The sequence below is a fragment of the Nyctibius grandis genome, chromosome 4 (genome assembly GCF_013368605.1).
Source record: "Nyctibius grandis isolate bNycGra1 chromosome 4, bNycGra1.pri, whole genome shotgun sequence".
Lineage (NCBI taxonomy): Eukaryota > Metazoa > Chordata > Aves > Nyctibiiformes > Nyctibiidae > Nyctibius > Nyctibius grandis.
The window spans coordinates 88958401-88977812 of record NC_090661.1 but is presented as its reverse complement, the minus strand read 5'-3'; the positions used below and the strand labels follow the sequence as shown (position 1 = coordinate 88977812).

The 19412-nt window shown below is 58.0% G+C and overlaps 4 protein-coding genes across 5 annotated transcripts; 2 read left to right on the top strand and 2 right to left on the bottom strand.

Moving 5' to 3' along the window:
• The first annotated feature begins 143 nt into the window (after positions 1-143).
• Positions 144-5434, top strand: ENTPD7 (ectonucleoside triphosphate diphosphohydrolase 7). Its single transcript, XM_068398294.1, is given in 17 exon segments — positions 144-177; positions 260-323; positions 325-351; positions 353-447; positions 544-749; positions 859-1009; positions 1409-1465; positions 1467-1510; positions 1583-1593; positions 1595-1640; positions 2131-2276; positions 2360-2526; positions 3284-3380; positions 3382-3609; positions 3714-3799; positions 3920-4081; positions 4247-5434. Coding segments are annotated over 17 exon segments (1824 nt in total). The 5' UTR covers positions 144-169; the 3' UTR covers positions 4476-5434.
• Positions 5435-6139: 705 nt separating this feature from the next.
• Positions 6140-7885, bottom strand: LOC137662491 (V-type proton ATPase subunit e 2). Its single transcript, XM_068398954.1, has 4 exons — positions 7743-7885; positions 7621-7668; positions 7227-7383; positions 6140-6986 (listed from the first exon to the last, which is right to left on the bottom strand). The coding sequence occupies exons 1-3, from the start codon at positions 7844-7846 to the stop codon at positions 7290-7292; spliced, it is 246 nt and encodes an 81-aa protein (XP_068255055.1). The 5' UTR covers positions 7847-7885; the 3' UTR covers positions 6140-6986; positions 7227-7289.
• Positions 7886-8156: 271 nt separating this feature from the next.
• Positions 8157-12764, bottom strand: COX15 (cytochrome c oxidase assembly homolog COX15). Of its 2 annotated transcripts, none has more exons than XM_068398952.1 (8): positions 12632-12764; positions 11696-11818; positions 11270-11456; positions 10834-11001; positions 10220-10301; positions 9736-9890; positions 8723-8836; positions 8157-8450 (listed from the first exon to the last, which is right to left on the bottom strand). In XM_068398952.1, exons 1-8 carry the CDS (start codon positions 12643-12645, stop codon positions 8319-8321), a joined length of 975 nt encoding a protein of 324 aa, XP_068255053.1. In that variant the 5' UTR covers positions 12646-12764; the 3' UTR covers positions 8157-8318. The 2 variants fall into 2 exon arrangements, with proteins under 2 accessions (XP_068255053.1, XP_068255052.1); XM_068398951.1 differs by lacking the exon at positions 12632-12764 and adding an exon at positions 12319-12569.
• Positions 12635-17698, top strand: CUTC (cutC copper transporter). The gene is made up of 9 exons (XM_068398953.1): positions 12635-12704; positions 13017-13088; positions 13158-13217; positions 13511-13720; positions 14951-14986; positions 15415-15548; positions 16133-16160; positions 16564-16669; positions 17261-17698. Exons 1-9 carry the CDS (start codon positions 12644-12646, stop codon positions 17370-17372), a joined length of 819 nt encoding a protein of 272 aa, XP_068255054.1. The 5' UTR covers positions 12635-12643; the 3' UTR covers positions 17373-17698.
• Positions 17699-19412: the final 1714 nt, after the last annotated feature.

The following is a 19412-nucleotide window of genomic DNA, read 5'->3' as shown; positions in this document are numbered from 1 at the left end:
GGCCGATTGGGCTCCGCGGCCGCAGGGGCGGAGCGCCGCCGCGGCGGGGCTTGGCGGCGGGGGCCCCTATTGGCCGGGCCGGGGGCGCCTGGTGACGTGGCCGGCGGTTGCCGGCGGCCGGGTGCGGGCAGCGGGGCGATGCGCGGGCGGGCGGCGGCGGCAGGCGCACATGGCCAGGTGAGCGGGGGCCGGGCCGGGGGGCCGGGGCCGGCCCGGGCCCGGCCCGGGCCCGGTGCTGAGCTGTGGCCTCTGCCCGCAGGATCGGCGTTTCCTGCCCGTCGTGGCGCTCGGCGGGACCGTGCCCGTGCCCGTGCCCGTGCCCGGGGCCCGCGGCAGCGCCCGGCGGCGCTAGGGGCTGGCCCTCGCCGTAGGGCTACTGCTGCTGCTGGCGGCCGCCCGCTCCCGCCGCTGGGCCGCACCGCCCCGCGCCGCCCGGCGCGACGAGAGGTGAGCGGGGACGGGGGCTGCCGGGGGACCGGCGCTCGCCGTTGCCCGCCGGTGCTGAGGCGCCTCGTCGCCCCGCCCTGTTCCCCCGGGCCCCAGGTACCTGGCGCGGGTGGTGGAGCTGACTGCCACCGACACCGAGGACTCGGCCCTCAGTTACGGGGTGGTCATCGACTGCGGGAGCAGCGGGTCCCGGGTCTTCGTCTACTTCTGGCCCCCGCACAACGGGAACCCCCACGACCTGCTGGACATCAAGCAGATGAGGGACCGCAGCAGCCGCCCCGTCGTCAAGAAGATTAAACCAGGTGGGTGCCGCCGCTCTCTGCTCCTGGCCCCGCGGCCGCGCACACTGGACGGGTACGGTTGCTGCCCGCCGTGGGGCTGGCCGGTTCACAGCCTCTCTTCCCCGGGCAGGCATCTCCGTGGCGGCGGCAGCCCCGGAGCAAGCTACGCCCTACCTGCGCCCTCTGCTTCAGTTCGCGGCAGCCCACGTCCCGGCTCAGAAGCACAAGGAGACTCCGCTGTACATCCTGTGCACGGCAGGCATGCGGCTGCTGCCCGAGAGGTGAGCGCCCCGGTCCGTGTCGGGGGGAGCCAGGGGCCCGCTGGGATCCCTCAGGCGCACGAAAGGGGAAGATGGCTACCTCGTCCTGAGCCTAATGGGAGAATTGGGAATCTTGGGGAGGATTTGAGAAAGGAAAGGGCGCGTTGCTGGGAGTGAGCGGGGAGGGCTGCAGAAGGGTTTGAGCATGCTGGGAGGGAGGTGAGAAGAGACACTTTTTACTGAAGTCTCAAATGATAGATCTATTTTTCATCTCCAAAGTGCGCTGGGTGCAGCAGCAGGGCTTGTGGGGCTGGACGTGGGGTGTATTGCGCGGGGTTCCCGCTGTCTCTTGCGCTTCCACAAAGAAGAGTCGCTGGTGAGGGTCCCTTAGCATCTGTCCCATCTCCTGCGCCCTTGCAGGCAGCAAGCTGCAATCCTGGAGGACTTGGTGAGAAACGTGCCCCTGGAGTTTGATTCCTCTTCTCCAATCACATGCAGAAGTAATCTCAGGGAAACAGGAAGGTAGGAGCTGCCGCAAAGCACTGCTTGGTTCCCTTTGGTGTATTGCCGTACTGACCCTTCTGTCATGTGCAGGCGTCTACGCTTTGGATCGGCATCAACTTTGTCCTGGGCCGGTTTGAGCACGAGGACGGTGAGTCTGGCTGCTTGTAGAGCAGCTGGGGGAGTCTGAGCAGAGCCGTGCTGGAGCTTGCCCTGGCACTGAAGTTAAGAGCAGCTCTGAAGCAGGCAGCATCTGCCCCTCTGGCCAGGCAATGTGTGATCCCAGTTATGCATACAAAACTCTCCTGGACCTGGGGCAGGGGGCAACCTGTTCCGGCCACAGGAACAAGTCCCTGTGTGAGGGGGGCACCTGCAGCATTTTGGGAGAAGAACCAGGGAGAGAGGGTTTGTAGTAGTGTTCCTGTAGTGGCTTCCAGTGGTGGATGCTTTGGGGGAACCTACAAAGCCGGGGGGGGTGGCCAGCCCCAAGTGCCAGGACCCACTTCCCTGCAAGTGCTCCTTGGGGGCTGCATGCAGGGGTGGAGGACACCCCTGAGGCTGCCACGGGGAGGGTAACGGTGGAAGGGAGAAGATGCCACCCCAGGCCCTGCCCCTTGCTGACACGCTGCTGTGGGTTGCAGAGAAGGATGCGGTGGTCACTGTAGCGCTGGGGCACGAGGGAGAGTCCCTGGTTCGGAAACGAACTGTTGGGATCCTAGACATGGGGGGCGCCTCCCTGCAGATCGCCTACGAGGTGCCCGACTCCGGAGCCTTCTCCCCACTGCAGGTGCGTATGTGGCCAGCCAGTCCTGAGAGCAGCCCCTGCCTTCCCTGGGTCACTGCTGGTCACGGACCTCTCTGTGTCCACAGGAGGAGGCTGCTAAGAGCTTGCTGGCAGAGTTCAACCTGGGCTGTGACGTGCAGCACACTGGCCACGTGTATCGTGTCTATGTCAACACCTTCCTGGGCTTTGGGGGCAATTTTGCCCGGCAGCGCTACGAGGAGCTTGTGCTGAACCAGACCTATGTGCACAACCGGTATTGCTGCCTTGCCTAGTGGTGCCCCGCTGGGGCATTGTGAAATGGGGTGCTAGTTCCTTCATGCTGCCATCTCGCCATTGGATTTGCCCCAAGAGCCACCTGTGGTGATAACGGCTCCCACAGCCACGCTGGCAGCAGCCGCAGATGCCCTGGCTGGCACAGGGTGCATGGGCACTGCCTTCTCTGAGCCTTGCAGGCATTATCAGTGCTGCAGCTCCCTGCCTTCCTTCTCCTTCCTTCTGCGGGGAGGCCCCTCTGGTGGCTTTCAGCTTTTCTTGCTATGACTTTCCCTCCTCGTCCAGCACCAATTCACTCTGCACATCCTTCCATCGTATCCCCACCTTGAGCTCTCTGCTTCCTGTCTCTCCTTCCCTTCCCAGGAGCGCTACGTGAAGCTGTCGCCAGAGGCGAAGAGCTTGGTGCCCAGGTACTCTCTGTGCCGGGAGCAAATCCTGCCTCCAGATCCCTGGGGGCTGCGCAGGGGTGTGGATCCCTGCGAGCTGGGTGGGGTGGGCCGTGCCTTGTTGCACCCGCAGGTGCTTCAGGGCACATGGCTGCAGGTCAGCGTGACAGATCTAGCGAGTTTGGCTTTGGCAGGAGGTGGCAGGGCGGGTGCCAGCACCGCAGGGTACCAGGGGACACAGCCTGGTCTGGTGTGGGGGGTGTCCGGATGTGGGGCAGCACTAAACTGGGCTTTTGGGAGGTGGTACAGGACCCCCCTGCAATTGCCTTTCTTTCCTGGCCTGTTTTCCAGCCTGCATGGCCAGCAGACAGGGCTGAGCCCCGAGACGCCCTTCCTGGACCCCTGCCTGCCCGTGGGGCTGGACGACACGGTGGTGAGGGGCGGCCAAAACCCTGTACGTGCGGGGGCGAGGGGACTGGCCAGCCTGCGCGGAGCTGCTGCAGCCCCTCCTGGCCGGGCCCAACAGCAGCCAGGCCTCCCTGGCGGGGGCCTACAAAGCACCCATCGACTTCGGCAACAGCGAGTTTTATGGCTTCTCTGAGTTTTTCTACTGCACCGAGGACGTGCTACGGCTGGGGGGCCGCTACAGTGCCCCCACCTTCACCTCCGCCGCCCAGGTGGGTGCTGCCCCAGCCTGGGGGCTGGGGAGCTGCCCTGCCTGGGGCTGGGAGGGAGCAGGGGCCGTTTCTCTGCTCTGAGCCCCGGCTTCTCTATTCCCCAGGAGTACTGCAGCCAGCGATGGGAGCTGCTGACCCAGCGCTTCCGTGGCGGCCTCTACTCATCGCATGCCGACCAGCACCGGCTGAAGTAAGTGGCTTTGCTGGGGAGGGGCCATGGCTGAACCTCCTGGGGGGGCTTTCGCTGGGGTGTGGGACTGTGGTGCAGGTGGCAGCATCTGGCTGATGCTCCCGTGTGCTGTGCCTGCAGGTATCAGTGCTTCAAATCAGCCTGGATGTACCAAGTCCTTCACCAGGGCTTCCGCTTCCCCCTGGACTACCCCAGCCTGCGCACGGCCCAGCTGGTGTATGACCGGGAGGTGCAGTGGACGCTGGGAGCCATCCTCTACAAGACGCGGTTTCTGCCACTCAGGTACCATGGGCTCGCTGATGGCATCGCTCAGGGAAGGGTGGTTGGGGAGAAGCAGGAGTTACCACACCTGCTGAGTGTTCTGCTGCCCCGGCAAGGGGAGCGGCGGCACAGGATCCTGGTAGTACCCTGTAGCATCTCACGGCCAGTCCTGACTCCTCTCCGCAGGGATCTCCGGCAGGAGAGCATCCGGCAGGCACATGCCTCCTGGCTGCGCCTCTCTTTTGTCTACAATCACTATCTCTTCTTTGCCTGCATCCTGGTCGTAGTGCTGGCCATAGTCCTCTACCTCCTGCGGCTGCGCCGCATCCACCGCCGGCAGCTGCGCTCGGCCCAGCTCACCCTGCTCTGGCTGGACAAGGTGGTGGTGCCGCCAGGCCAGGGAAACGGGCCATGACACCGGTGGTACACACTGTCCAGTTGCACCAGCAGAACCAGGACTGGCTGACAGCCTGGGCTCCGAGCGCTTGGACTCTTTCTTGAAGACCATCTGAACTCTGCACTCCATCATCTCCATGTCAGAACCAGAACCTGTGGGCCAAGGCAGCTACAGACACCAGGGCTTTCCTCTCTGCCTTGCCCCAGTCACAATCTTTGCATTCCTTGGCCTCCGGCCTTTGCCCTGCTATGCAGTGTAGAGCAAAGTCCTCTGCTGCCAGGAGCCACAAGGCTGCAGCCCTGGCAGGTCCCTCAGATAAGCAGGACGCTATCACACCCAGGGCTGTGGCCAGAAGCCCTGGGCCACCCTATGACTCAGCCACCAGTTTGCAGGGCAAGCTGGTGAGGTGCTGTAGCTGATTACCCAGGGTGGTCCTTTCTGCAGTCCCTCACAAGTCTCAGGCTAGACAACAGCAGGCACCAGCAGAGTTACTGCAGGAAACAGGTGAGCCATGAGCTCCCCTGAGCTGCTCTGCCCAGCCTGGCCCTCGGAATGTCCCTTCAGAGGCATCCTGCTCCTTGCCATGTCTCTCCCTCCCAGGACAGCCCTCCCGCAGTCCTAGCCTGAGGGCTCAGGGGTTGGTTCCTAAGGCACCACCAAGGCAGGCTGCGTTTTCATTTGTACGTTCCCTCCTGGGCACATATGCCCCGTGGTGTCCCACACGTTAATCGGGCACTAGCGCCAGGACCAGTGGTTCTCTCCCCTGTGAGCACAGGCTGGGCCTGCCCATGGGGAAACCACCTCGCTCCAGCCCAGCTCACTGCCACAGGGCAGGTCTGAGCCACGGCTGTGTGCACAGGCACAAGCCTTCCTCCCCTGGGGCTGGAGCCCCTCGGATGACGCAATGAAGTCTGGCACTTCTTACTTGAACTCAGCTGCTCCCATTCCTGTAGCAATAAACAAACTCGAGCCATCCAGCACTGGTCTTGTTTTCTAGCGAACACCTCCCCAGCAGCGACGGCTCCGGGCTGGCAGCACGACTGGGGGCCAGCACACGTTTGCGCAGCATTGCTTTGTGCTGCTGTGGTGGGACAATGGAGTTGCTTTCTTGCCAGCAGATATTCTCTGCGATTCCAGCAGCAGGACAGCTGAGCTCACCTCCTGAGCTGGTAGCAGCAAGGAAAGCTCTGATACAAAGTGAACTGTGTGATCCTTGGAGACAGCATCCTTTGCTGCCCTCCTCCTAAGAGGAAAAGCCTGTGCACTCAGAGCCCCTGGAAGATGTTGCTCCTTGCTTTTTACCTTACCTTACTTTTTTTACCCCACCCCAGTCTTAGGGAGCTGCCTGGGAAAGAGGCCACTAAGCTTCTCCAGCTGCTGCACCGCCATGGGATGGCCCCAGCACAGCTGCCTACCCCCAGGGAGGATGGGCAGGTACCCCATTCTCCCTCTAGCACATGCTGTTGCCTACCTGTGACCCTAGTCCCACAGGACGAGTGCACAGGTGGCATCAAGGATAAAACCTTTCATGCACCAGTGTGCTGCCAACCTCTTGCTCAACAGCTGAGGATCCCAGCCTTGTTCTCATGGTGCAAGAGCAGGGTTAGGGGGAAGGGAAAAAGTCTGAATAAAGCCAGGACTGTTCCTCAGCCTCAAAGCAGCAAGTGACTCTGACTCCAGCATCACCTACTAGAAAAAGGATTTATTTCCACAACACAAATTTAACAATCACAGACAAATAAATAAATACAGATAAATAATCTGATAAATAAGGGGAAACCTAAAACACAATGTCCTACTCAGTTCTTCTCAGAACCTGGACACAGGTGGTGGTGGTGGGACCTAGACACTACTGCAGCACCCTCACTGCTGAGGTGGGAGGAGAGACAGCACCACTCTCACCCCCTCCAGCAGGCTGCCAAGCAGCAGAACCCTCTGCCCTGCTCCCCAGCACCTCCCTCATTGCACCTCCCTCATCACACCCACAGGGGGCCTGCATGCTCCTCCAGGGTCAGCCCTCCCTTCTCACACCCACAGCCAGAACCTGTTTTAGCAAGGACCACCCTTACCGCAGGGGACTGACCATACAACAGAGGATGCAATGGGCTCCTGCCTTCTCACATGGAAGGGCAGCTGTTGCCTGAAATGAGCAGGGATACGGTAACTAGTTGGGCAGCTTGGGCTACGAGCAGGGGTTTCACTCGGGGAGTAGGGCTGAGCACACTGGAGGGAGCAGGGTGAGCACTGCAGGGACAGGATCCGCTGGTACGATTGACAGATCTCAGGACGGTGCTCAGTGTCAGTGACTGCAGCACTCTGCCAGCTGAGGGTAGTGTGGCTGCTCCCAGGGCCAGGATTACCAGACCCTCGTCCCACGCAGGGGTGCTGCCTGCCATGCTCAGAGGCCCAGCCATCATTGGTCCAGGTTGCAGTGCTCAAGGTGCACTGGGGCAGTGGGTCCAGCCTCTGTCCCAGCATCTCTGGGGACTGCCTGGTATGGGAGGGCAGAGGCTGAAACAGCAGCAAGAGCTGGGGGAGGGAGAAAGAAGTTAGCACCAAACTGCACCCACAAGGGAGCTTCCACAAACCTAGAGACCCACAGGCTCAGTGGGAAGCACTCGGTTTGCTCAGCCGCCCCACACATACCAGCTTACCACAGCCACAATACACAGATGCCAAAGCATCTCCCACCCAGCCAGCTCCCTCCCCAGCCAGACCCAGGCAGGCAAGCAGAGATATCTCTGCCACCCCAGCCCTCTGCCCACTCACGGTGACGATTCTGGGCGGGGGGGGGGGTGGTGTCTCTGTTCAGGTGCCGGCTCCGGGCCCTGCTCACTCCCAGAGGAAGCGCACGTACCAGATGGTCTCGTTCTTCAGCTGCGGCCCGAACAGGGGGTTGGCCTGGGCCAGGATGGCGATGAGCCAGCTGCAAAGGGACCCAACCTGCGATCAGCCCTGGTAGCACAGGGGCAGAGACCAGCATCCCGGGACGCTGCTGCCTCAAGGGGCTGGCAGAGGGGCTGAAGTGTCCGGGAGGGAGGCAGGCCGCAGCCCGGGGGCTGTCCCGTTCATCCGCGGGCAGGGGGCTGGGCAGCAGCCACCGGGCCCGGGGAAACCACACGGAGGATGTGGGGGGTATCGGGGCCCGGTCCGCGGTACTCACAACAGGTAGCAGCACACGGCGGTGGTGATCAGCATCGTGATGATCACCCTGCGGAGACACCGCGCGTTAGGACGGTGAGGCCCGGTCCCGGACCCCCGGTACCCCCCGGGGCCCCCACTCACCCGCGGTTCGGCCCCTTGGGCACGAACCAGGGGGCGGCGATGCCCACGAGGCCCCAGAAGGCGGAGAAAAGGACGAGCGGCAGCGCGAAGCTGTGCGCCGTCATGGCCGCCCCGCGCCCGCACACCGACCGCCGCCGCCGCACCGGATGCCGCCCTGCCCACTGCCGCGCCCGGCGGCCAATCCGCGGGCGCAGCGCTGCGCGCGGCCGCCACCGCCACCTCCCATTGGCGGAGACGCAAGGCCGGGCGTACGCCAGGCCGGCGCCAGGGGGCGCCAAGGGGAGCCCGCCCGCTCTGCCCTCCCTGGCCCGGCGCCCCCCCGGCCCGCTGCAGCCGCAGCCGCGCCCGCCGGGGCTCCCCTCGTCCCTCCTCACCTCGCTCCGGGAAGGAGGCACCCAGCCAGACACCAGCCGCTCCGCAAAAACTCCTTTATGTTACAAAGTTCGCACTCACACCCGCCGCCGCCTCCGCCCTGCGCACAGCCCGGCGCACTGCCCCCCGTGCACCCGGGGCGGGGAGGTGTGTCTCTGCCGCCTCTGGGCCCAGCTCTCCCGGGAGGGCTCTGCCTCCGGCACGTTACTTGGGGACCCTCCGGAGCTCGCTCATGAGCCAGAGCGCCACGCTGAGCAGCGCCAAGGATCCTGACTGGTGCGTGGCGGCCAGAGGCGTAGGGACGTACAGGAGCAGGGTGCTGATGCCCAGGCCCACCTGCCAAGAAAGGAGAAGGGGTAAGAGCAGCTGTGGGTGCGCCATGGATACACATCCCCAGCAGAGAGTATGATGTAGAGAAAGGCCCACGGCCACAACCAGACTTCCCACCCTCAAATTCAGGCTGTGCATGCAGTATGGTGAGGGCCCAGGTCTAGGCAGCTCCACCTCTCAGATCCAGCACAGATCCAAGCTGGGGACAGCTCTGCCTTGCGAACGTGCTGCAAAGGACTAGGGGGAGAAAAAACAGGAAAATAAAAAAAAGACAGTACCTGCATGCAAGCCACAGCCAGTAAGGAAGTCACTGCCACCCTGGTCCTGCGAGGGAGCGGGATCTTCTGGGAGAAGAGGTACAGTGCTGTGACAGCTGTGACTGAGGCGATACCCTACAGAAGGAAAGAGAAACAACCACCCTTCAGGAGAAGTTTCAAAGGAAATGGGTGCAGTGGGCTTTGGCTGCGCCTTCCATGCTGTACAAGACATTCTGTGAACAATATTTAACTGCAGAAACATGTTAACGGCCATGACCAAACCCCAGAGCTCCCACGCCCACCAGGTTAACACTACTGAAATTTAACTGAAGTTATGGAGTTCCATCTTTCTCCAAATTAATGCTTTACTTTCCAATAGCTTTTCCTCATTTCTCCACATCATTAGGGATTATTTCTGCCCTTTCCCCATCTGACACCTTGACAACTAAAGGTGGAACCTGTCATCTGGAAAATTGATCTCATTTTCACCACTCAGCTGCAGTTCACCAGCATAACCTTGCCGTGCAGGTCACCCCAGGCAATTCCTCTTCTAAGTCACTTAATCTTTTTATTCTCAGCGATGGCTTAAGTCCACAGCAGTGCCGGCAGCAGTATTTAATACCTGGATTGCTCTAATTAGCTATTTTCACAGGGTGCTACTGGTGTAAAGCAAGTTCAGCAATGCTGAAGGAAGCATTCAGTATCGGGATTTCCAAGTTTTATTTCACACGACTGCCAGATGTTTCAGTAGTGAGGGCTACCCCAGTCTGTAGCTCATGTTATGGAAAAGGAGACACAAAGAAACAAAGTCTGTAACTTGTGCAGGAGGAAGATGTCCTTAAGGAAGGAGACCACATAGAAAATAAAAGTGCTAAATTTCCTCTTTCTGCAGAAGGAAATTGGTAACACGCTCTCAGGACCTCCAGACACCCTGGATATCACTCAAGCTGACAGAACCTCAGCCCAAAGAGGACAGCTTGGCTGCAGGAGGCAACCAAGAAGCAGCACAGACATAGCAGGAAGACGGTACTTACCAAGATCCTATGATCAAACTGTACAGTTGTAGGATTCTCAAAGATATTTCTCAGCACGGGGGAGAAGGCAAAGAGATCATCCGGGATCCAGCGCTCCCCCATTTTGGGGAAGGAATTGTACACAAGGCCAGCATCCAGCCCTGCCACAAAGGCACCTGCAATTCCAGAGCAGAGGATGAGACTACCAAAGCAGGCAAAGGTGGCACTCCAGGTTGCACAGCTCTGACTCAAGAGCTCAGCTTGATCCTGAATTTCTTCCAAAAACATATACAGAGATCACACAGCAACAGGCAGGCTGGAAGGCGCATCTCCACCCCCTCAAGAAAGACCAGTAAGGGACGTTCTTGACTGTCAGCTCCCTGACAGCAACAAAGTTTTTCCCCGAAAACATGATGGGGTTGCTCACAGTCCCCGTCAGCCCAGAATTAAAACAAGGCAGAGAGGAATGAGTTGCAGATGGGACAGCAGTAAGAAATGCTCTTACCTGAAAGAGCAGTAAGAAAAATAAGAGCTGTAGTGCCATGAGCAAATTGTCTCAGGCGAAGGAGCTGATGGGTCTCAGGTAACTGTACAATAAAAAATAAAAAATAAAATAAAAAAGAGAAAATAATCAAGGCAAAGCATTTCCAGTGCCGTTTGCAGCAGGTAAGAAAAGCCTTCACTGCATATATGGGCCAAGAGGTTGGCCAATATTTTACAGGAGGAATCTAGAGACCACGACGCAGCACAGTCACACTTCAGTGGTTCCTCAAAACCACAACTAATCGAGTCCAACCCTGTGCAGAAACTGAAGGGGCCACTGGACAGTTACTGGCACAAGCCATTTAGCCCAGCCAGGCACAGTCCTGCCTGAGCTTGCGTGAACTCTGAGACTAATCACCTTTGAGCGGAATAGCATGAGTCAAAGGAAGCGTCCCATAACTGAGAAGTTTACAGAAAGGGTATTTCGTAATGAAGTATTAGACCAGAGTCAGGAACAGAGACTGAAACGGAAGCACCATCACCCTTCACACCCTTTCCTCACCCTTCACATCACACCCCCAACCCTCTGAATTGACACGACCCTGCGCTTTTGACTCCCAACACGCCACTCCGTACCTCACGTCGCGGAAGCAGCAAAGACAGCCCCGTCCACAGGCTAGCAGAGTACAGAACCAGCGCGGATCCGAGATGTGCTGCGAGACGGTACTGACTGACCCGAGGAATGTCGTAAGAGTCTGGCTTCTCTTCCAGCCCGCTCTTCACCATGTACCATCCCAGCAGCCCCTGGCAAAAAACAGGAGAGGAGTCAGAGCCAGCTCCCCTACGCCGCTGCCCTTCATCAGAAAGAGGGGTCAGCGAATAACTCTTCATGTCTGTCTCAGCACAATTGCTAAGACCAGATAAACATTAGGGGCAAAGCAACTTGTTTCCTCCACCTTCAACCAGTTACCAGCACTGACACCCCCCCCAAGGTTTCACAAATCCCACTGTCTCAGCTACACTCGATCGGAAGATATTCACAGGACATGCTGCTGCTACAGAGCTTGCTCACCTGGAAGCAGACCAGCCCGCAGAGCGCAAGAACGCAGCCCTTCATGGGGCGGCTGAGCCAGCCCTTTCGCCAGAAGTAGGCGGCAGGCAGAATGTAGGCCAAACCCACAACGCGGCCCCACATACGGTGCGAGTACTCCATGTACCAAATGAACTTGAACTCTGTCAGTGTCATGTCGTGATTCAGGCTGTTAAAGACAGTAAAACAAAGAACTGCTCAATGTGACGTGGCAGTCCTAGTTCCCATGACAAGGGATCACCTTCCTCAGAGAAAGGAGGTGACAGTGAAGGAGCCACCATCAGACATACTTTGTGTGCCTTCCCTGTGATGTTAGAAAACCCTTCTCTTCTTTCAAGAGCTGCCCGAGTGGCTCAGTTGCAGGAGGGATGCTCCCAGCCCACCCTTCTTCCACTTTTGCACACTCACATTTTAAACTCTGGGAACTGCTGGTACTTCTGGAACTCGGCTTCCCACTCCTGACGCGTTCTCGGGGGTTTCATCTCTTTCACCAGGTGCCAGTCAACCATAGACAGGCCCGATTCTGTCAGCCTGGAGCACATAGACACCAGCGGGCACAATTCACTCCCTGACAGTACGCAGCTCTACCGAGTTGAAACGAGAGCTCTTGGCTGCGCTGGACAACCCTTAAACTCACAGTTAGAAATAGGATGAAGATCAGGGAGTCTGTGAGTGATCAACAGACTAAAACTACCAAAAACGTGTGTGAGAAAGTTACTCCCTGCTGGCACCAACGCACCGCAGACAGCGTCTCTCTGGTACTCCCAGCCCTGCCCCTCGATGTCCCCGTGCAACCAGGAAGGGAAGACACGGGAGGGGCTCTCACAGGCGCACTCGGGGCGCGTCCCGGGCATGGGAGGCAGCTGCGGGCCCCAGGGACGGCCTAAGCGAGTCACCGGCGGCGGGGACCAGAGGACGGCGGGGGAAGCCGCCTCCACACGGCCTCAGCTCTCAGCCCCTCCAATGGCCCCGGCAGGGCCCCGACCGCGGGGCGCGAACCGGTGCCGGCGGGGCGGGGGTGCCGCGCTCACCTGGTGACACCACCCAGCACCACGGCACCGGCCACGGCGCCGCTGCAGGCCAGGAGCCATCGCCCCACGGCGGGCGGGGTAGCGGGCGGGGGCGCCTGCTGCAGGAGCCGCCGCGGCGCCGGGGCTGGGGCTGGGGCTGGGGCTGGGGCCAGGCCCGGTGCCGGTGCGGGTCCCCCCCGTCCCACAGCGGCGCCGCCGCCCCGCGCGGGCAGCAGGAGCCGGACGCCACCGCGGCGCGCCGCCCGCAGCATCCCGAGTGACCCCGGAAGTGGCGCGCAGCCGCCGGAAGCAGGGCGAGCACTTCCGGACACACCTGGGCGTCACCATGACAATCCCCCAGCACGTGACCGAGAGCCAGCAGAGACCCCCGCGCGCCGCCAGCGCAGGTGAGGGCGCGTGCGAGACGGGGGCGGGGCCCGGGCGGCGGGGGCGGGGCCGAGACGCCCGGGGGGCGGGGCTTCCGCCGCAGCGCGCGGGCGAGGCGCGCTGGCTCCCGCCCCCCGCCTCCACCCTCCCGCACCCGCCCTCGCGCCGCGGCCGCGCCGGGCCTGGGCCGCGAGGGGGCGAGGCCGGAAGCGGGAGCGAGGGGGCGGGGCCTGCGGCGGAAGTGGGGCGGGAGCGGGGCGGTGGCCGGCGGCGGCGCGGAGCGGGGCGGCCGCCATGGGGCGGGCCGGGCTGACGGCGCCGCTCTCCGCCAGGTATGGACGATGGCTTCCTCATGGAGGTGTGCGTGGACTCGGTGGAGTCCGCCGTCAACGCGGAGCGCGGAGGTAAGGCCCCGGGGGCCGCGGGGCGGGGGCGGGCCCCGGCGGGGCCGGTTCTGACGTGCCTCTCCGCAGGTGCCGGCCGGATCGAGCTGTGCGCGGGCCTCGTGGAAGGAGGGACCACCCCGAGCATGGGTGAGCCTTGGCGGCCCGGGTCCTCCCGCACGCCCCTGAGCGCCCTCCTTCCCTTCCCCCTTTCCTGTGGCCGCCTCCCGCCAGCGCGGCTTCCCCCCGATCCCGTGTGCCCCGTCCCACTGCTCAGATTTCCGCCCGAGCCCCCGCAGGAGGCAGGGGCGGAGGCCCCGCTGATCCTCCAGTAAGTCTCCTGCTTGCCGTGAGAGTTCCCAGGTTCCAGACCCATCTTGCCTCCCCCGGTAGCCAGAGCTGCCGTAGCTGGGTGCTGAGCTGCCTCTCTCCCTTGCCCCCAGGACTCCTGCAGGTGGTGAAGCAGTGCGTGAGAGTCCCCGTGTTCGTGATGATCCGACCCCGCGGCGGCGATTTTCTCTACTCGGACCGTGAGGTGGAAGTGATGAAAGCCGATATCCGCCTTGCCAAGCTGCACGGGGCCGACGGGCTGGTGTTCGGGGCCCTCACTGAGGACGGGCGCATTGATACAGAGCTCTGCACAGCGTTGCTGGGTAAGAGTGTCTCTGATCAGAAATGCTGTTCTGAGCTCTGTGCAATAGCTCTGTTGTGACTGGGGGTGGGAGCTCAGTGCTGCTATGTCCGATGCTATAGTAAGAACTGCAGGGTGCTTCGGTCTGCAGGTCTTGTCTGTGGCCTTGCCATCTTTCTCCACCTGCAACACACTGGATAGGTAAGATGCTTTGCAGAGCAAGGAATACTGCCTCAAGCAGTTAACACAGAGTTTGAGGCCGCCTGGGACATAATAGCAGGGTCTAAGAAGGAGAGGGGCATAGGTGAGCTGATTTGGGGGCACCAGAGTATTAAACTGTTGGATTCTCTCCTTTCTCCATTTTCTTTGCCCTTTGTTCTTTTCCTTATGTCCGTGCTACAGGGGTCTAGCATATGTCTTTTTATCTCTTTATTCTTTCCTGTCACACATCCAATGAGAAAAGATAATATGAGAGAGGTGGAAGCATATAAAAGGCTACTGAAGCTGCAGTGGGAAATTGCTAGTCCAGACCCCTAACATGTAGAGAGAAAGAGAATTTGCTTCTACATCTCTTCTGTGAGCTATAGCCAAAGCTAAAGAGGGCTGAGCCTTTCCCTGGTGATGTGGTGCTGTGGTTCTTGTGTGAAGGTGAATGTGCTGCAGGGAGTGCAGCTAAAGAGAGAGGTCTTGCCAGGAGTTGCCTCCACAAGAGCAATGAGGTGCTCTGCTGGGACCAGTGTTTCCAGGGCAGGAGGCAGTTGGATTTCTTTTCGTAAAAATAAGTAAGCTTTGGCTAGTAAATAGAGCACCACTGGTGAAGTTTGCTCTGGTCTGAGAGCAGAAATTGTAGGTAAGGAAAGAAAGGACAAAAATCAGCTCTCCTGCTTTCAAAGAGCGCTGGTCCTGTCGCTTCCCCAGGTAGATGAGACAACTTCCCTGCTTCCTTCCTGCAGAGAAAGGCATCTGTGGTAGGAGTGAGGGTTCTGCATCAACCAGATGAGAAGGGGGATTTTGGTGTTACTCAAAAACAAAGGTTTGTTGCTTCCTCAAAGGACAGAAGAACTCTTCCACACCAAAGAGCCTGGCCAAAGAGCAGCACCTATGTTGTTCCCAGCAAGTACTGGGACTCTTCTGAGCTCCCCAGGAATGGCCCAAGAAGCCTGTGCCCTCTTTCATCTTGTGTGCTTTTTTGGTTCTAGCACAAGGAACTCTCTGTGCCAGCCCTGACTGACCACATGTCTTCTTATTGCAGCGGTGTGTCGTCCCCTGCCAGTCACATTTCACCGAGGTGAGTGACCTGGGCCAGCGGCCGTGGCAGGGACCAGCCTCTGCTGCGCTGCCAGAGGAAGGTGGGGCTGGAAGGGAGCTGAGCTTAATGTACTTTGGTAGTTCTTTGGAGGGGGGAAAGCTCTGCGTGCTGTGCAAGAACAGGCTGTGGCTGTGCTGTTCCCCCAGGAGGGGAAAGGTCCAGGGGATCCAGGCTCAGGGGCTGTGTCACTGCCCTGTGCGAGGAGGAGGTGTCTGAGAAGCAGAGCTTAGTGGCCCCCGCCACTAATGCGAGGGGGACATTATAGTCAGGAGCTGTGGCTCCCTGTGGGGGTGGTCAGCTGTGAGAAGGATCCTTCCTATTGTGATCTGGGCTCCTGAGCTGGCTGGGGGACAGGGCTTGAGCATGATGAGCTGAGTGATTTCTGAGCTGATCCGTTGATCTCTCAGCCTTCGACATGGTGCATGACCCTGTGGTGTCATTGGAGACCCTGATTTCTCTGGGGTTTGAGCGGGTGTTGACGAGTGGCTGTGACAGCTCAGCGCTGGAAGGACTGTCCTTAATTAAGAGGCTTGCAGAACAGGTAAGTGTTCCCTCTGCTCCCCTGGGTTACCGCAGCTGCTTCCTGGGCATTGCCTGGAGGCAGCTCCTTTATGGTAGCCCTCATTACTGTAAGGGAGCTTCTGTCCAGGAGCGCTTGCCCTTCTTGTATGGCTTGGCCTTAATCTGTTAATCCCAAATCCACGTGGGCTGGACCCCAATGTCTCCCACAGCAAAGACTGTTGGGATTGTTCTTGCTCGCAGCCTGGGAGGAGGGCGGTAAGAGTTGGTTTCAGCGGCTGATGTGATTAGCCCATGTAAACAGCAAAGTGAGGTCCCTGCTGGGATCTCGGTTCCCTCTCACCTCCTGAGAGGTAGCCAGGTGGGATAGAGAGGTAGGAGGAAATGGTGCCAAATTGTCTTAGCTGTAACTGCAAAGTCTCTTCCACTTTTTCTTGTAAAACAGGAATAGTACAAAAAAGATGGGTGAGAGTACACGAATTGTAAGCCGTGGTGACATCCATGAGCTTACCGAAGGTGCTGCATGTAAAGGTTCTTTGCTGCCCCACAGATGCATGTGCAGATGTAGTGCTGAGCAATATCACTGACACGTTATTCTTCTTTCAGGCGAAGGGCAGAATTGTGGTGGTGCCAGGTAATTTTGCTTTTTTGTCATCTGCAACAGGTCCCATAGTCCCTAGCCCCTGCTTCCTCGCCTCTTGCCCTGGGGTGTGCTGTCTGATCTGGCTTTTTGAGCCAGGTTCCCAGGAGGAGGAGCTGCTGCTGTGGTACGAGTAAAAGCCACACAGCCGGCTGGGGATGGCAGAGCCCTGCAGCTGCTCACTGGAGGATTTGGGGACAGCTCTAGATCTGTGGGAGAACATGAGCCAAGGCTTGTGCTGTCTCTTTTCATGTGCCTGGATCTCCGTTGTCCCAAGGACTGTCTTTTCCCCTCTGTGTAGACTGTGCTTGTCCCTTAGGGAGTGGGTCCCGGGGTGGTGTCAGGGCTGGGACAGTGCCATCTGCGCTGTGCGTGACATCGGGCTTCTTCCCACCAGGGGGTGGCATCACAGAGCGCAACCTGCAGAGGATTCTGGAAGGCTCCACTGCTTCTGAGTTTCACTGCTCTGCTCGCTCAGCCCGGGACTCAGGAATGAAGTTCAGGTAACGGATGATTTATTTTTACTTTTTGTTATTTAATTTTTTAGCAAAACTGTGCAAGGGAAAAGCTGGATTAATGTGAACATAAGTTTGTAGAACAGGCATAAATTTCAAACAGCTTTCTCGGTGCTAACTGTGCTCTCATGGTTGGGATCATGATGCCTGGCTCTGTATTCTGCAGTGTACAAATCCAGCGGTGCTCATCATCTGGACTTGAGCTCCATGCGTAACTGGATCCTGGGGACATTTCTTCTGCTACTGCTGCCCTAGGGCGTGTGAGCGCACTGTGTGACACTTAGGAAGGCAGGTCCTGGTGTAGTTGGAGTATGTAGGATTTGGGAGGCCAGTGGGATGTGCCTCTAAGAAATGAGTGAGGAATGGCTTATGTTTATCCACAGGTGTGCACTGGGTTTCTGTTGATGCTGTTGATTCTTGCCTTTGGATTATTCTTTCTATTACTGTCTCATCTTTTGTCTGGGTGGCACCAGCAGGTTTTCTGGACACTGCTGAGACTGGGGGAGATGGTGGGTTTTGCTTAGTGTGCCTTACTCATCTGTGTCACCTGCATATAGTAACCATTGTTTTTCCTGACAGAAATCCGAACGTTGCCATGGGAGCGTCCTTCTCTGCCCCTGAATACTCCATAAAGGTGGCAGACGTGGCCAAAGTGAGGACCCTGAACGCGATCGCAAAGAACATTCTGTAGTGGAAGGCACCGTGCTGGGACAAGAGCGCTGAGACTGCAGGGTCTTCCCTGCCACATGGAGAGATGGGTACCGCTTCCGTCCGCAGGCTGCAGAGGATGTGAACTAGGTGACGAAGCCTGACATCTCTTCCCTTGGCTTTCCCTGAACGACCAGTCCCTGGCCTGGAAACTTATATTGGCCATTTTAAATAAAAGGACTCATTCCCAGATGTTGCAGCAACAAGCTGTTTGGCAGTATTTGGGAGAAAGGGAGCTGAGCAAGTAGGGGGATTGAATTGTGTAGCACTGCATGTGATTGTCAAATAAACACTGCAGCTGCCCCCCTTCTTGCTGTGCTTTTTAAAATTTATTTTTATTTTACAGATCAGACTCTGATCTATATTGCATAGCTCAGTACAGTGTGCTTTGGTGTCAGTTCGAGATACATACTGCGAACAGAGAAGTCCAGGTGGGCTCATCTGTGTGACATGAGGCAGTTTGTACAGGAGGCAGAAACACCCCAAGAACAGAGTAATAGCAAATAAGCATTGGGCTAAATGTATGACTCAAACCCTAGTGTCAGGAGAGGTGGGTCTGGGAGGCAAGAGCCAGACTTGCGCTGAATTAGCCAGGCCCCTGCTGCGCCAGAGGAGAAAAGAGTCACATCCAGAGTGCCAGGGAGGGAAACATCATAGCCACAGCTGGAAAACAAGGCCTGCTGTGGTCAGTCAGGAGGATAGCTGGGTATGAGCAATGCAGCAGCTGCTAGGTGGAGAGAAGCACATTGATAAGTAGAGGTGATGAACACATTAAGTTCTAATGGGAAGGAACTTCTAACTGCCTGACTGATGAGGTGAGCTAGTTGTGAGGCATCCTGGGCTGTGGAGCATGAGTGCTTGAGGTGGGATGGGCATATGGTGAGAGTCCTTGGGGAGGACAAGGTGCTTTTTCTCAGGGACTTTTCAGGTCCTCTTCCTAACATGAAGCACAAACTATCTGCATGTTCTCCAGACAGTGCTTGGGGCAATGTGCCTGTTGGGTTATTACTGCCTAGTCAGAATTGAAGCCTTGGACTCATTTCAGTTAACCTGCAAAATACCCAGCGAAAGTTATGAACGGTGTCAGAGTGGTCCATTAAAAGAGTAGAGACCCAGAGAGAAAGCACCTACATTCTTGCTGTCTGCTCTTCCCTAAAAGATCCACAAAGCTGAAGAGAATCTCCCTGACAGCAGAGATAGTGGACCTTCTTAGGAAGCACAAATCAGGGTTCGGATTTGTCTGCCCATCTTGGCAATAGCGTACAGCCTGTGAGGATGTACAGGAAAATGTAGTATTGCACAAGGTGGCAGCACTTCTTGTCACCTTAAACAGAATCATAGACTCATAGAAAGGTTTAGGTTGGAAGGGACCCTAAAGATCATCTAGTTCCAACTCCCCTACTATGGGCAGGGACATCTTTCCACTAGACCAGGTTGCTCAAAGGCCCATCCAACCTGGCCTTGACTCAAATCAGGTCACTGAAAGCCTATAACCAAGACTAAGTACGTATCTTCAGCTCAAAGGGTACATCCACCTTTTCACGTGGATCCATCAGAGGTGTCAGTGTCTCCCAAAACACACCTAAGGAATGTATGTGGCAGTTCTCAACATAGGAGCTGGGAAGGGAATGGCTGCAGTGCTGGTGTCAGAGCCTGCGTCAGCACTGACAGACATGCAGGCGGTAGGAAGGATCCAAACACACACGAAGAAGTTATTTAATTTGTGGTTAGAGTCAGTATAGTTCAGGACACCTGCTTTAAGAGTTCATGGCTTATGTTGTGAGATTTCATGAGTCATGGTGGTGATTACGATAGCGGTAACTCAATTAACGTGAATATTCTGCTGACACAGGCCCCTCAGCATCACAGAGAGTTTGGTTCTTTCCTGTTGTGTGAAGTTTAAAAAAAGGAAAGAAGAAAAGGCTTTTGAACTCACGTGGGGTCACAGCATAACAAAGCAGAGAAACAAACCCTTCAGAAACAGAGATGAGCAGTAAAGGCTGGACTAATTTGTAGATTGCCT

Excerpts from the sequence above, each read along its gene's own strand:
- CUTC (XM_068398953.1), top strand. The coding sequence starts at position 12,644 with ATGACAATCCCCCAGCACGTGACCGAGAGCCAGCAGAGACCCCCGCGC. Across the intron at positions 13,218-13,510 it reads AGGGACCACCCCGAGCATGG|GACTCCTGCAGGTGGTGAAG; the intron begins GTGAGCCTTGGC and ends CCTTGCCCCCAG. Across the intron at positions 13,721-14,950 it reads GCTCTGCACAGCGTTGCTGG|CGGTGTGTCGTCCCCTGCCA; the intron begins GTAAGAGTGTCT and ends TTCTTATTGCAG.
- LOC137662491 (XM_068398954.1), bottom strand. The coding sequence starts at position 7,846 with ATGACGGCGCACAGCTTCGCGCTGCCGCTCGTCCTTTTCTCCGCCTTC. Across the intron at positions 7,669-7,742 it reads CCCAAGGGGCCGAACCGCGG|GGTGATCATCACGATGCTGA; the intron begins GTGAGTGGGGGC and ends GTGTCTCCGCAG. Across the intron at positions 7,384-7,620 it reads GCCGTGTGCTGCTACCTGTT|CTGGCTCATCGCCATCCTGG; the intron begins GTGAGTACCGCG and ends GTCCCTTTGCAG.
- COX15 (XM_068398951.1), bottom strand. The coding sequence starts at position 12,569 with ATGCTGCGGGCGGCGCGCCGCGGTGGCGTCCGGCTCCTGCTGCCCGCG. Across the intron at positions 11,002-11,269 it reads GCGGGCTGGTCTGCTTCCAG|GGGCTGCTGGGATGGTACAT; the intron begins GTGAGCAAGCTC and ends GTTTTTTGCCAG. Across the intron at positions 8,451-8,722 it reads TGGCTGTGGCTTGCATGCAG|GTGGGCCTGGGCATCAGCAC; the intron begins GTACTGTCTTTT and ends CTTTCTTGGCAG.